Source organism: Lactuca sativa, chromosome 6 (genome assembly GCF_002870075.4).
Source record: "Lactuca sativa cultivar Salinas chromosome 6, Lsat_Salinas_v11, whole genome shotgun sequence".
NCBI classification, from domain to species: Eukaryota; Viridiplantae; Streptophyta; class Magnoliopsida; order Asterales; family Asteraceae; genus Lactuca; species Lactuca sativa.
This window is the reverse complement of record NC_056628.2, coordinates 113,917,809-113,934,492: the sequence shown is the minus strand read 5'-3', so window position 1 is coordinate 113,934,492 and position 16,684 is coordinate 113,917,809. Positions and strand designations below refer to the sequence as shown.

Genomic DNA, 16,684 nt, shown 5'->3' with positions numbered 1-16,684 from the left:
TAGTAATAAATATTTTCATTTTAAAATCAATAGTTTCGATCATCCAATTGTTCCAAAACATTCACAAAGTACAATATCAAAATCATCAGAGTAATAGTATCCAAAAAGTGTGGAAATCGTGAAGGGAGGATGTCGTGTCATCACGTCGGGCCTTTCTCCTTTGTACCGGAAGTACCTGAAAACAAAAACGTAAACTGTAACCACAAGGCTTAATGAGTTTCTGCGAAGTACCACATACCAAATATAAAACTGGGCCTAGCCCTGGGGTATATTCCAACCCAATAATTAAATATGGGCCTTGCCCTGGGGTATATTTCAACCCGATCATACGATAGTGGGCCCCGCCCTAGGGTTTATTTTAATTTGAACATAGCATGATGGGCCCCACCATGGGGTATATTTCAACCTGAACATGCCATAATGGGCCCCGTCGTGGGGTATATTTCAACCTAATTACACAAACATAGATGTCACACAATAGCTAGCATTCTACATAACTGAATAATAGCCAACATTGGTGCCTTCAACCCACGGATACAGTGAGGAGACGCACCTCACAGATAGACAAAATAGCTATAAAAACAAGCTACTCCGAATACCGACTCTACTGGTCACCTCCAAATGGTGCAAAATGGTGATGTGCTCCAGGATCCAAAGTGCTTCACTCTTCTAAGATGGTCTCCTCTTCCTTCTTCCTCCTTCAAGATCACAAAAATACACACTCAAGGCTTCAATATGCTCTAAAATGGATTAGAGGTTGCAAGGGTTGACATAATGGGTGGATGCTAATGAAAGAAAGGGTTTTGGGGCAATAAGGATGTTTAAATAGTGCGTGAACCCTAAATATTACGGTTCTGGTCCAAGCCTTGTATGCCCAACGTACAAGAAGTACGCTCAGTATACGTGATGAAAACACACTTCATCAAGAAAATACTACAAGGGACTAAATTGCTAACAAATTACATACAAAGGGCATAAATCGAATACCTAAAAAACAAGATGCTACTTTAGGACACATTGGTTATGTTGTAACAATTGGTAAAAATAGGTCGATATACGTTGGTCAACCACCATGAACCCTACTGTATTAAGACCTATTGTACGTTAATCTATATTTTCATAAGAAATTGAAGCTATACTATCCTTAATTTCTTGCGGATTACTTCATTTTTGAACTCAAGCTTACACCTAATATTTGATTTCATTTTTATAATATTTTTAATATAAAGCGAAATCAAATGCATGGAAATTGTCAAATCAAAATTGTTTAAATGTGGAACCATAAACACCATTTAACGGAGTTCCGTGTATCGGAATTTAAATTTCATTTGAGTTTTTAAACTGACCACATTCGACACAATCAACAGGTGTATGAAATATTTTTTTTGGAATCAAGTTTGTTAATTAGTGAATTAAGAAGAAGGAAATAATAGCATCATTATAACAACACTTCCATCCACATGGTTATATATTAAGCTTCCAAGTCATTATATATCACATAGAAATGTTGTAGAGTCTAGTTATGTCGCGTCATGGGCTTATGTTCTGTATCCGGATTGGGCCTGTCCATCCGTGATTTTCTAGTAGGGTTTTTGCTGTATATATAATGCATGCATGTATGCATTAGAAGGAGTCGTGATTATCATTTATTGTTTTGTAACCCTCAGCACCTCTACAGTCGAAGTTCTTAATTGAGCTCTTCTGAGGTGCTGACTCTTAATCCTACAAAACATTTAAATCCATTCTTGCATTCTTAGTTACGTTCTTAATTGTTTTTCTTGCATAGAATCTATCAATCCTAATAGAACATGGTTCTAACAATTGGTATCAGAGCAGGAGACTGTGTGATCAATACACATTCCTTCCGTGTTAAGAATTCCTTAGGGTTTCCGCTTTTATCGAATATAAAAGAAGTCGTCTTCTTCCTGTCGACGTGAACTCTTTTTGATAAAACCTTAATCTCGAGTTACAGGTCTGATTCTAGCAGCTCACCATGTCTCTCGAAGATTCTCAAACAAATCCCATCAACATCTCTAACAGCATTGAATCCACTACCAGGATTCCCATTCTTTACACGCAAGACTATGAACTATGGGTGCACCACTTTGAAGATTATGTGGTCGGATCTGAAGATAATGGTTATCTCATATAGGAGGCCATCATGCTTGGGCCATTCGTTCATTCTGGAATAAACACAACGGTTAAGACTAAAAAAGAATATAACAAGCTGGTGGCAGATGAAGACAAGATGCCACAGGATGAGAAGGACAAGTTGCTAAGTAATGTGAAGGCCATGAGAATGATCAGATTCGCCTTGCAATCTGACACTTTTCGGTTAGTTGGTTCATGTACGACGGCCAAAGAAATCCGGGATAGGTTGAAAGAACTTTACTCAATCGATGAAGATCTAGAACACTCCATTCAAACCTTGCTGCTCTCTGAATTTGGAGTTTTTGAACAGAAACCAGAAGAAAAACTAATACAAACTTTCAATCGATTCAATCATCTCCTAAGTAAGATGATCAAGCATGGAATATAAAGAAAGTTGTTCGAGCAGAAGGTAACCTTCATGAATGGTCTGAGACCAGAATGGATGGTTGTGGTTTCAACAGTGAAAGCTCATGAACAGTTTAAATATTATTCACTAGCGAAACTTGTGGGAGTACTCAAGTCCCTTGAAAGTGTGGTAACCAAGGAGGCGAAAGTTGTTTCAGGTGTGGGATCGTTGGCCCTTGTCTCAAAAGGAAAGAATATTGCAGAAGAGGGAGTGGAGTCGGATATATCTGAGTGTGACCTTACAAGCGAAGAATATGCTATGATGGTCACCAATCTAAAGAAGTGTGCACGAAGAAAATTTCCTGTCAATAAGAACTGAAACTGGCAGGGAAGTTACAGTTCTGAGAAGGTGAAAGATGAACCAAAAATCACTTCTCAAAAGGATGATGACAAGAAGGAGAGCAAGCTTACAGGAGACTCTGCGTTCGACTGCAATTACTGTCACGGCAAGAAACAATTTGCCAAAGATTGCATGCTGAGAAAAATGGATGAGAAAAGAGATGGTGAAGACGATGAGGCGTACTACATGCGTAAGTTGGAAGAGATCAAGAAAAAGAAGAGTTCTAACGGTTCTATGAATCCCTTGATTGTGCAGGAAAATGCAGAAGAAGATGAGTTCGGTGGCGTTAAAGCTTGGTCAACCGATTCTAAAGATGAAGAGGTGAGAAAGCCTATTCATGGAAAAGCTTATGTGGCAAAGGATGCTAGTTCGACAGCAAGATGTTTGATGGTGATAACTGGTGGATCAACCAAAAGTCCAAACAAGGAGCTGAACCTAACTGAGGATAAATGCTTTGTAGCCAAGCCCGTGAGCGAAAAGATCAACGACTGTGATCGGCTGATCAAAAAGTTACACTCCATCCTTGAATCACTTAAAGTTCCAACAACAAATTATGAAGAAGAATTAAATGAATTAAAATTTAAATTTTCTAACTTAAGTGGTAGTCTCATTCAAACTCGCTTAGCGAATTCTAACCTAACCGACCAACTCAGCAGGGTGTCTTCAAAAAGTGAGGAGAAAAGACTGTGGATTGAGCTGAAGGAGGCAGAGTTACCTAGGGCTAGGGATGAAAGTATTTATTTGCAACGAGACAATTTAATTTTTTTGAAACAAAGGAATGTTTTTTGTTTAAATGCTAAGTGCTTATATACAAATATTGCTCAATTCCATTTAAGTTGTGAAGTAGGGAAAAAGATTCATAAGACGATCTTACCCTTCCTTGAATTTAAGGAAGATGAGGTTATTGCTGAGTGTGAATCAATAGTGTCCTCAGAAGAGACATCCAATGCTTACAAAATTGGACTGGATAAAATAGAGACCTTCATTGACTCTAAGGAACATAAATGTATGCTCAAAAATCTTTTAGATGAAAATGATAGGTTAAAAATTAAGTTCGAAACCATTCAATCATTTGACTCGTCCAACACTAAATTAATTAGGGAAAATAAAATGAACATAGAAAATACGTCTGAATTTGATGAAAAAGGTGAGACGAGCGAAATCTCAGTTGAAGACATGGTTGATTGCTTTGAGTTCATGAAGAGCGAAACCGAAAATGAGAAACCCCTCATTTCTGAAAATTCGGTGGAATACGCTCTCCTGTCAAAGGAAAAGCCACAGAACTCAAGGAGAAAGCAATGGCTTACAATAAGGTTCAAACTGTGCTGAATCAGGTCTATGCTGTTACAGGATTCACTGCAAAACAAACAACAAAGTTAAAAATCTTAGTTGACAAAGATAATGCCGAAGAATGCGATGATTACTTTTGGTCGGCCCCAATTGACAACGCATACGAAACCATTGACTTATCTGAGCAAACTTCATGGAGAGTTAAAGGAAGATATGTTGCTGAACCTCTCAACAAACCCTCAAGTTTCGACAAACCAAGCACAAGTGGAACAAAAGAAATCCCTGAAGAACCAGTGAGAAAACCAAGCGTTCCAACTAAGAGAAACGAAACTCAAAAGAAAAAGCCTAAATCTAGTTTTAACATTCACAAATCTCAGAAGGAGCTAGCTGAACAGAAACGCCAAAGAAATCAAAGATACAATAAAAATCTAAATGAGCGAAAACATTTTTGGCAATGTTAAAATCCCAATTATGTACCTTCTGAGAAAGAATCAATTGACAAAGGAAAGGAAAAGTTAAAAGGAAAAGAAAATTTCAGTCCAAATTCCTACTATTCCAAAGCTCAGAACTGAATGTCTAGTTTCGGTTCAAACGTCAATGCTAACAACCAATCGTCTACTTTCGGTTCCAACATCAGCACTCAGAACTGAAAGTCAAGTTTCAGTCAAAAGTCTAGTTTCGGTCCATCCAACTCCCAAATAAAATTCAATTCAGTGAGGGATATCAAAGAAAAAGGAAAGCTTGATTCTGATTTTGATATCAATAATAAGAAAAAGTTAGCTTACCCTAGAATTCAAAAGAAAACACCAAAACCATCTTACAACACACCATTGAATACACTAAAATTGAAACAAGATAAAACCAAAATCAAGGTGTATACCATCAGAAGAAAAGATCAATCCACTCTAATAAAAAGAACTTATTTGGTTGATGTTTCTAGTACAATTCCTTTTTATGTGAAAAACTCACAAGGACCCAAGAAACTTTTGGTTCCTAAATCTGCTTGAATTTGCAGGTCATAAGTGACGAGCAGTTCGATGATAAATGGTACATAGACAGTGGCTGCTCATGTCACATGATAGGAAGGAAGGAAGAGCTGAGGGAGTTTTGGTCCCTGAAGGAAGGTGGATGTGTGAAGTATGGAAATAACTCATATGGGACAATCAAAGGATATGGTATGATAACCAACGGAGACTCCTTGATTCGAAAAGTAGCATATGTGGAAGGATTACAGCATAACCTCATCAGTGTGTCACAATTAGTTGTGGGAACAGGTTTGAAGGTTTCATTTGATGATGAGGGCTCTGAAATAATTGAGAAGGAGTCCAAAAGGTTATGTTGAAGTCTGAATGCAAGGGAGAGATGTATCCTTTAAATCTCAACCCAATTCGAGGAAATCCAACTATATGTCTGTTATCAAAGGCAAACACTGATGAAAGCTGGTTGTGGCATCGACGCCTATCACACCTGAACTTCAAAGACATTGATAAGTTGGTGTTGGTGACCATGTTCGAGGTCTTCCTCTTCTCAAGTTAGACAAGGAACATCTGTGTGCAGTGTGTGAGATGGGCAAACAAAGTAGAAAGAGCCATCCTACACGAATCAACACAAAGATTGTTGAAGCTCTTGAATTTCTACACATTGACTTGTGTGGACCTTCGGCTATCGAAAGCTTCAGTGGTAGCAAGTTCATTCTTGTCATTGTAGATGATTTTTCACGCTTCACCTGGGTTTTATTTCTTAAACAGAAATCAGATGCAACGCCCAAATTGAAGACATTCATCAAGCAAGTGGAAGTACAGCTGAGGAAACTGGTGAGAAACATTAAAAGCGACAATGGGCTGGAATTCAAGAATAAAGAGTTTGAAGATTTTCTGGCAGAAAAGGGGATATCTCACAACTTCTCAGCTCCTTATACCCCACAACAGAATGGGATTGTTGAAAGACGAAACTGTTCCCTATGTGAGGCAACCAGAACCATGCTAAGCTTTGCTTCTCTTCCATTATACTTTTGGGATGATGTAGTTGCAATCGCGTGTTACACTCAGAACCGATCCTTGCTCAACAAAAGATTCTCAATCAATCTGTAACGACCCAAATTTTCTCCGTCGGTAAGGTTAGCTCCATTATGCAATATATTCTTTTATTTTAAAAGAAAAATAAATTAAATAATATGTAGTGGGAAAATATATATTTATAATAACAAAGTTGGGTGAAATAATTTAATTATGTTATTATAATTCATGACAGGATGTAAATGAAGTTGAAGGGTTGAGATGTAAAAAAAAAAAACTTGTATTGTCAGTTTGCTTAGGGTTAGGGGTGAAAGGTGCTAAAAATCAAAATTTGAGGGGTTGAGGAGTGAAAATCAGATATAACCCCCATGGAATTGGACCGATTCTGTTCCCAAATTCGTTTCCCTCTCGTGTGACTTAAGAAGCGAGCCCAACCATGCCTACGTTTTCCTGCTTGACGTCGACAGAGAACAAATGGAAAAAAAAATCTGCTTTTTGACCATCGTTCCAGCAACGTCGATCAAGGAGAAGAAAAAAAACGATTGGCAAACGGGGGAAGTAGCGGTCGGCATAAGCAGGGCTGTGGGCACCGATTCCTGTGTCAAATTCGTTGGGTCAGTCACACACTTTGTTAATCTCTTGAATCTCCCTTCTGTTATGTTAATTTCTCAATTGGGTTGCAATTAATTTTGTTGTTGGTGTTGAATTGCTTCTCAATTGACAAAAAAAATTCTCTTCTTGTACGTAATCTCAATCATAGTGTACTGTATGATTGATTTTCAATCACTGTGATGTTATCTTTGGTTGATATTTGCTAATGTTCCCTCATATACTGGAATTGGTATTCATGAATTGATTTCAAACTTGGAGACTAATTGAATTGCTTTGGGGTGAAGCTTGTCCTTCTTTATTTCAAGTTTTGAGAGTAATTTCCTGCATAGAGTTCATGTTTTGAACATTCTTTAAGACCCTCAAAACAGCCCCTAGAAGTTTTGATATATGGGTAATTATGTTGTTGTTTGAACTAGCAAAGATTGTATCAAAACTCTAGCTTGAAAGTCCTCACAACTCTTGGGGGTATTGTTTGTATTTTGGCCTTCAAAACCATGACTTGGAGGCTGAAACAACAAACTTGAAAACCACAAAATATGTGTCTAAAATTCCCTGAAATTTCATCCCTATATGTATCTTGGTTTGAACTAAAAGAAGTCTTTATTGGTGTATGTGGACTTTTGGTGTTGATGCATTAAGGAATCTTACTTTCAATCACCTTTTGGTCAATTCTTGTTTTTTTTCATAAGCCACTTAATTTATGTCTTAGTACCTTCATTCAAGTTTTGTTGTGTTAATTCGTGTTTCTTTGACCTTTTGTCCAAGTCATAAATCATATGGTGATTTTTGGCAATTATTGGAAATCTGCACAGCAACTTTACCCTATCTTGCAAGGGCTGTAGCTGCTAATCTGAGCAGAATTGGCCGATGCCCCTCTCTAGATAAAATGTAGGAAATCGAGTCTAGTTTTCAGAAAGTCTGGATTCAGCCCAATCGGAGTTACAGATTCTGTTTTATGACCAAAACAATGAACAGTGGTCAAGCTGTGAAACTTTAAAAAATATGTAACCCATTAAGAAATTAAAGGTGTTAATGAAACTTGGACCCCATTTTGATGATTGCTTGGTATGTGTGATTATTAGGTGAAAACTTGACAACTTCAAGAAGGGTCAAGGCCTGAGTTAGAAAGGAGAACTCGCTTCAAGCATAAGGTGAGTCGACAATTTTTGTTGACTTTAGTACATAACCGAAAACCACATCTCATAGGTGGATTGTTGATGCAAATTAGGATTCATGCTAGATTTTTGTGAGAATTATTGAAAATATGTTTTTGCATCTTATGTGTGGTTATTCTTTGGCATCAGTTGCTATGGGGATATTCATGTTATGTGAACGTTGTAAATTGCATGCGGATACGGTGTTTCATGAGTTTGTAGTTATATGCTAATGTATGGTGACTTCTTAATGAACTTCATTACATGATAATTACTCGTTTAAGTTGTAAGAGTAATATGATTATTATGGTGTATGCATGCTTTTGCGGGGTATAGCGGTGACATGGGTAGAACCTTGCAAGCCTAATGGGTTGAAAGAGCTTAAGCCATAACGGTGATTAGTTACACGAACTTTTCTAGATGGTCGTGTGACACGTGGTTCGTGTGCACCTCGGTGTACGGGAACTGGAGTGGTGTTGGCTTTATGGTGTGGCCGGATCAAACATCACGTGGGAATTGGGAGGTGTATCGTTGGAATTGGCACCGTTTGTACCGATCCTGAACGACACCGTAAAGTACTTGTACTTTGCAAGTCGGAGTAGCGAAAGTGGAAGTCTTGGGGTTGGTGTATTCGGGTGGAAGTCATGAGCCACTTAGAGCACTAAACCGGCTGAGCACACGAGTAGTGAACGGGGTTAAGTTGTTGGTTAGTCTCTCCCTAAGGAACCCCAAAATAGTTAATCGGTTGAATTAAATATCACATATAATAAACGGTGAATTAAATTATATGTGATAATCGGTTGAGTTAAGTTGAAAACTATATGATTGAATTAAATTAAGATATCATGCTATTTGTTTTTCTTGACTATGCTATTATCATGATTTGCATGAATGACCCTTATGGGAATTGTGTGTTTTCTTTTTTTTGTTGTGTACAACTTGTCGGCTCACGTAGCGGTTGCTAACACTTGTTTCTTTGTTGGATGCTTTTGATTGGTACAGGTAGCTTAGGAGCATGGCTTGGTGAGGTTGGGTTCCTTTTGGGTAGTTAGTTTTAATGAAGATGCCACTTGAGCACGTTTGGTTTTTATTTTTCTGTGAACCCTTTTTTTTGCCATAATTAAATGGTTGAATGTTGGTTTATGAAAATGGTAACGTGTGGTTTTTGGAATGGTTGAAAATAATAATAATAATAAAAAAACTAAGTCTTCCGCTAACGTATTCTGTTAAATAAAAGTTTTAAAAAGAAAAAAAATGGAGTAAAAAAAAATCACGACGTTACAAGTTGGTATCAGAGCCATGCTGGGAGTGAACTGAATGCAGATGTCGGTGTTCAGACTCACAGCTTAGTTGGCTCAATTAGGACCTTTAGGTACTTAAGGGGGGAAAGGGTGTGTGTTGAGCGCTTTAGGATAGTGCTTGTAAATTTTTCCTTAATAATACTTGTTTATGTATCTAAAAATAAGTGAAATTGTTTATAAACTAGGATAATGTCGCACGCGGAGGAGAATGTGAACGCCGGAGAGGCGGGCGGCAGCCAGAACAACCGCACTTCTGGGACACCGACGTTCATGTTTCAGACCCCACCCATTAACCGCCAGCCACGAGCCCAACCGTCGCGGAGCGGACGCAGCACATCAAGTGCCGCCATCATTGCAGATCTTCAGGAGCAACTCCAGGAGCGGGATAGGACGTTGGAGCAGATGCGGCAGGCGATGCATGCCGTCGGACTCCTGCCCATTGAGGGTGTGAACGAGGGGGGAGATCAATCGTTTGATGATGAGGCACATAGTCGTTCCGTGCCAAGGCAGGAGGTTGTTGGAGCTGCCAGACGTCAAGGGAGTTCATTCAAAACCTTCATGGATTGTAAGCCGCCTAACTTTGAGGGAGGCGAGAGTGTTGTGGCGTGCCTTCGTTGGATTAGGAAGATGGACCAAACCTTCCGATCTGGTGAATTTACTGAGGACCAGAAGGTGAATTATGCGGTGCGAACATTTGACAAGGAAGCACTCGAGTGGTGGGACGCTATTGACGCACGACTCACGGAGGCTACTCGGAGGGCTATGACTTGGGAAATTCTTTGTAAGAAGGTGAAAGATCGTTTCTGCAGTGAGGGTAGCATACAACAGGCCCAACGAGAGTTTTTAAATCTTCAGAAAGGAAGCATGACGATTGCTAAGTATAACACTACCTTCACTGAGAAGTCACAATTTGCTGCTGATTACTGCCCGACCGAGGAGAAGTTGATTCATCACTATGTGGAGGGGTTGCCATTTGAGTACCGTGCAATTGTGAGATTGAGGACCACTTTAGGCGAGGCCATGGATGAGGCCCGCAAGATAGAGAATGATATTGCCATCCGGGATCGTACCACAACAAGATTCGGGGATAAACGCAAGTGGGAGGGTCAATCGGGGTCCTCTAAAAAGCAAAAATTTCAAAAGAAGGGTGAAAAATCAACATTTTGTAAGAAATGTCACTCTTCTCATGGGGGCCCATGTAGCAACAGCACTACGCGTTGCAAACGTTGTGGTAAGATCGGTCACCGGCTTGAAGACTGTAAGAGTGCGGAGCCGATATGTTATAATTGCAGACAAATGGGGCATATTAGCAATCAGTGCCCCAATCCGAGGGTTCAGACAGGTTCTGGTGGCAAGAAAGATGATGCACCGAAGATAAAAGCTCGTGCCTTCAACATGACCGCTGCTGAGGCTCGCCAACATGATGAGGTTATTTTTGGAACCTTCTTGGTTAATTCTATTCCAGCTACTGTTTTATTTGATGGTGGTGCCAGTAGATCGTTTGTGTCATTACCATTTTGTGCTCATATTGATATACCACGGACTCCACTAGAGACTGAATTAGAGGTTGAGGTGGCTACGGGTCAGTTAGTCGCTGTTCGAGAGAAGTATGATGGGTGTGTCATTTCTATCGGTGAACATACTTTTCCATTGACATTGATTCCTATTGGGGTGGGTAGTTTTGATGTTGTGATTGGTATGGATTGGCTATCAGCCAATCGAGCCCATATTCTTTGTGCAGATAAGCTCGTGCGTATACCTCTCCCTTCCGGCGATTATGCCACCGCCTACGGTGAACACCACTCTAGGTCTACATCTTTTATATCTGTTATGAAAGCACGCAAGTGCATCGCGAAGGGTTGTCCAGTGTTCTTAGCACATGTTGTCAATTCCAATTCCGAGGAATTAGGTCTGTCTGAGGTGGATGTGGTTAGAGACTATGTTGACGTCTTTCCTAACGACCTGCCAGGTTTACCACCACCCCGACAGGTAGACTTTCACATCGATATCATCCCTGGTGCTGCGCCGATCGCCAAAGCACCTTATCGGTTGGCTCCTTCAGAAATGAAGGAGATGATGTCTCAGCTGCAAGAGCTCCTTGACAAGGGGTTCATCCGACCCAGTTCCTCACCGTGGGGAGCACCTGTGCTGTTCGTAAAGAAGAAAGATGGAACCATGCGAATGTGTATTGATTACAGGGAATTGAACAAAATTACTGTGAAAAACAAGTATCCACTCCCGAGGATCGATGACCTCTTCGATCAACTTCAGGGCGCATGTTATTTCTCAAAAATTGACTTACGATCTGGTTATCATCAAGTGCGGGTTAGGGGACAGGATGTTCCTAAGACAGCTTTTAGAACTCGATATGGCCACTATGAGTTTTTGGTCATGCCCTTTGGCTTGACAAATGCGCCAGCGGTATTTATGGACTTGATGAACCGGGTCTGTCGTCCCTTCTTGGATAAATCGGTCATCGTCTTTATTGATGATATTTTAATTTACTCACGTAGCGTAGAGGATCATCGGAGACATTTAAGCGAGGTTCTCGACACACTTCGTAAGGAGAAGCTCTACGCGAAGTTCTCCAAGTGTGAATTCTGGTTGCGGGAAGTTCAATTCCTTGGACACTTGGTTGGTGAGGATGGGATTAAAGTAGATCCAACTAAGATTGAAGCAGTAAAGAAGTGGGCCAATCCAAAAACTCCTACTGAAATTCGGAGTTTCTTGGGTTTGGCAGGCTATTATCGAAGGTTTATTAAAAACTTTTCCAGGATTGCTGCTCCTTTGACAAAATTGACGAGGAAGTCAGAGCCATTCGTTTGGACTGATAAGCAGGAACAAGCATTTCAGACATTGAAGAGACACCTTTGTGAGGCTCCTGTTCTTTCTTTACCTGAAGGTAATGAGGACTTTGTAGTTTACAGTGATGCATCCTATTCAGGTTTGGGATGTGTACTGATGCAGCGGGGGAAGGAGATAGCTTACGCTTCCCGACAACTGAAAAGTGCTGAGGTGAATTATATAGTTCATGATCTGGAGTTGGCGGCTGTAGTCTTTTCCTTGAAGTTATGGCGTCATTATCTGTATGGGACGAAGTGTACGCTATATACTGACCATAAGAGCCTGCAACACATACAAAACCAAAAGGAGTTGAATATGAGGCAGCGACGATGGGTTGAATTGCTTGCCGACTATGATTGTGAAATCAGTTACCACCCTGGGAAGGCAAATGTGGTAGCCGACGCCCTGAGTCGTAAGGAGCTAGGCCCGTCCTATCACCTAAAGCATATGGAATTGGTGGTTGTTCCCAACATTTTTTATCAAATTCGAGCATCACAAATCGAGGGTTTGAAGGAAGAAAATATGAAGGACGAGGTAATGGTAAGACAACATGAGCTACTGGTGGAGGATAAACGAGGTCTCAAGACCTTTCGAGGGCGACTCTGGGTCCCAAAGGTTGGTGGTGCACGTGACACATTGTTGCGAGACACAAACAGATCTAGATACTCAATTCACCCAAATACAACGAAGATGTATCGTAACCTAAAATCGGAATATTGGTGGCCAGGCATGAAGAGAGAAATAGCAAAGTATGTTTCAGCCTGTGTGACGTGCTCTCAAGTCAAAGCTGATCATCAAAAGCCCTATGGAGAATTGCAGCAACCTGAGATACCTGAATGGAAGTGGGATAAGGTCACAATGGATTTTGTCACAAAACTACCGAGGACTTCTCGCGGTAACGATATGATATGGGTGATCATTGACCGGTTGACCAAAAGTGCTCACTTTTTGGCAACCAAGGAAAAGGAAAAGTTGGAGGAATTAGCAAAGCTTTATGTTAATGAGGTGGTCACAAGGCATGGAGTTCCACTATCCATTATTTCCGACCGTGACAGCCGCTTTGCTTCGCGGTTTTGGAACAAACTCCAGGAGGAATTGGGCACGAGAGTTCATTTGAGCACGACCTATCATCCGCAGACGGATGGCCAAAGCGAGAGAACCATTCAAACGCTTGAAGATATGTTGCGGTCATGCGTGATTGAATATGGTGGTTCTTGGGATAAATACTTACCTTTGGTGGAGTTTGCCTACACTAACACTTATCATTCTAGCATTGACATGGCACCCTATGAGATGTTGTATGGGAGAAGGTGTCGTACGCCTACTTGTTGGCTTGAGCCCGGGGAAAAACAATCCGCGAGTTCAGAGATTGTTCAGATTACAGAGGATAAGGTGAAAATAGCTAGAGATCGCTTGCGAGTGGCTCGAGAAAGACAAAAGAAGTATTCAGACAAGAAGCATCGACCGAAGACCTTCGAGGTGGGAGAAAAAGTGATGTTGAAAGTCTCACCTTAGAAAGGCATCATTCGATTTGGGAAGCGAGGTAAGTTGGGACCTCGTTACATTGGTCCACTTATTGTGTCGGCGCGGATCGGAGAGCAGGCTTACAAGTTGAAGCTACCACCGGAGCTGGAGGGAATACATGATGTATTCCATGTTTGTTACCTCCGAAAATGCTTAGCGGAAGAGCCGAGTATCTTACCGTTGGACGAGCTGCGAGTGGATGAGTCGAAGCGGTTAGTGGAGAAACCGGTGGCTATTCTGGAGCGGGAGACTAAACAACTACGTAAGAAGAGGGTCAAGCTTGTTAAGGTTCAGTGGAAGAACAAACATGGTGGTGATATGACTTGGGAAGTTGAAGATGACATGAGAGCTCGTTATCCTTGTTTGTTCGTGCCGATACCTGATTCCGGGACGGAATCCTCTTAAGGAGGGGAGGATTGTAACGACCCAAATTTTCTCCGTCGGTAAGGTTAGCTCCATTATGCAATATATTCTTTTATTTTAAAAGAAAAATAAATTAAATAATATGTAGTGGGAAAATATATATTTATAATAACAAAGTTGGGTGAAATAATTTAATTATGTTATTATAATTCATGAAAGGATGTAAATCAAGTTGAAGGGTTGAGATGTAAAAAAAAAACTTGTATTGTCAGTTTGCCTAGGGTTAGGGGTGAAAGGTGCTAAAAATCAAAATTTGAGGGGTTGAGGAATGAAAATCAGATATAACCCCCATGGAATTGGACCGATTCTGTTCCCAAATTCGTTTCCCTCTCGTGCGACTTAAGAAGCGAGCCCAACCATGCCTACGTTTTCCTGCTTGACGTCGACAGAGAACAAACAGAAAAAAAAATCTGCTTTTTGACCATCGTTCCAGCAACGTCGATCAAGGAGAAGAAAAAAAAACGATTGGCAAACGGGGGAAGTAGCGGTCGGCATAAGCAGGGCTGTGGGCACCGATTCCTGTGTCAAATTCGTTGGGTCAGTCACACACTTTGTTAATCTCTTGAATCTCCCTTCTGTTATGTTAATTTCTCAATTGGGTTGCAATTAATTTTGTTGTTGGTGTTGAATTGCTTCTCAATTGACAAAAAAAATTCTCTTCTTGTACGTAATCTCAATCATAGTGTACTGTATGATTGATTTTCAATCACTGTGATGTTATCTTTGGTTGATATTTGCTAATGTTCCCTCATATACTGGAATTGGTATTCATGAATTGATTTCAAACTTGGAGACTAATTGAATTGCTTTGGGGTGAAGCTTGTCCTTCTTTATTTCAAGTTTTGAGAGTAATTTCCTGCATAGAGTTCATGTTTTGAACATTCTTTAAGACCCTCAAAACAGCCCCTAGAAGTTTTGATATATGGGTAATTATGTTGTTGTTTGAACTAGCAAAGATTGTATCAAAACTCTAGCTTGAAAGTCCTCACAACTCTTGGGGGTATTGTTTGTATTTTGGCCTTCAAAACCATGACTTGGAGGCTGAAACAACAAACTTGAAAACCACAAAATATGTGTCTAAAATTCCCTGAAATTTCATCCCTATATGTATCTTGGTTTGAACTAAAAGAAGTCTTTATTGGTGTATGTGGACTTTTGGTGTTGATGCATTAAGGAATCTTACTTTCAATCACCTTTTGGTCAATTCTTGTTTTTTTTCATAAGCCACTTAATTTATGTCTTAGTACCTTCATTCAAGTTTTGTTGTGTTAATTCGTGTTTCTTTGACCTTTTGTCCAAGTCATAAATCATATGGTGATTTTTGGCAATTATTGGAAATCTGCACAGCAACTTTACCCTATCTTGCAAGGGCTGTAGCTGCTAATCTGAGCAGAATTGGCCGATGCCCCTCTCTAGATAAAATGTAGGAAATCGAGTCTAGTTTTCAGAAAGTCTGGATTCAGCCCAATCGGAGTTACAGATTCTGTTTTATGACCAAAACAATGAACAGTGGTCAAGCTGTGAAACTTTAAAAAATATGTAACCCATTAAGAAATTAAAGGTGTTAATGAAACTTGGACCCCATTTTGATGATTGCTTGGTATGTGTGATTATTAGGTGAAAACTTGACAACTTCAAGAAGGGTCAAGGCCTGAGTTAGAAAGGAGAACTCGCTTCAAGCATAAGGTGAGTCGACAATTTTTGTTGACTTTAGTACATAACCGAAAACCACATCTCATAGGTGGATTGTTGATGCAAATTAGGATTCATGCTAGATTTTTGTGAGAATTATTGAAAATATGTTTTTGCATCTTATGTGTGGTTATTCTTTGGCATCAGTTGCTATGGGGATATTCATGTTATGTGAACGTTGTAAATTCCATGCGGATACGGTGTTTCATGAGTTTGTAGTTATATGCTAATGTATGGTGACTTCTTAATGAACTTCATTACATGATAATTACTCGTTTAAGTTGTAAGAGTAATATGATTATTATGGTGTATGCATGCTTTTGCGGGGTATAGCGGTGACATGGGTAGAACCTTGCAAGCCTAATGGGTTGAAAGAGCTTAAGCCATAACGGTGATTAGTTACACGAACTTTTCTAGATGGTCGTGTGACACGTGGTTCGTGTGCACCTCGGTGTACGGGAACTGGAGTGTTGTTGGCTTTATGGTGTGGCCGGATCAAACATCACGTGGGAATTGGGAGGTGTATCGTTGGAATTGGCACCGTTTGTACCGATCCTGAACGACACCGTAAAGTACTTGTACTTTGCAAGTCGGAGTAGCGAAAGTGGAAGTCTTGGGGTTGGTGTATTCGGGTGGAAGTCATGAGCCACTTAGAGCACTAAACCGGCTGAGCACACGAGTAGTGAACGGGGTTAAGTTGTTGGTTAGTCTCTCTCTATGGAACCCCAAAATAGTTAATCGGTTGAATTAAATATCACATATAATAAACGGTGAATTAAATTATATGTGATAATCGGTTGAGTTAAGTTGAAAACTATATGATTGAATTAAATTAAGATATCATGCTATTTGTTTTTCTTGACTATGCTATTATCATGATTTGCATGAATGACCCTTATGGGAATTGTGTGTTTTCTTTTTTTTGTTGTGTAC

At 40.1% G+C, this 16,684-nt stretch overlaps 1 protein-coding gene across 1 annotated transcript; it reads left to right on the top strand.

Moving 5' to 3' along the window:
• Positions 1–9,457: 9,457 nt before the first annotated feature.
• LOC111893627 (uncharacterized) lies at positions 9,458–14,041 on the top strand. The gene is made up of 3 exons (XM_052765001.1): positions 9,458–11,418; positions 11,467–13,117; positions 13,628–14,041. Exons 1-3 carry the CDS (start codon positions 9,458–9,460, stop codon positions 14,039–14,041), a joined length of 4,026 nt encoding a protein of 1,341 aa, XP_052620961.1.
• The last annotated feature ends 2,643 nt before the right edge of the window (positions 14,042–16,684 follow it).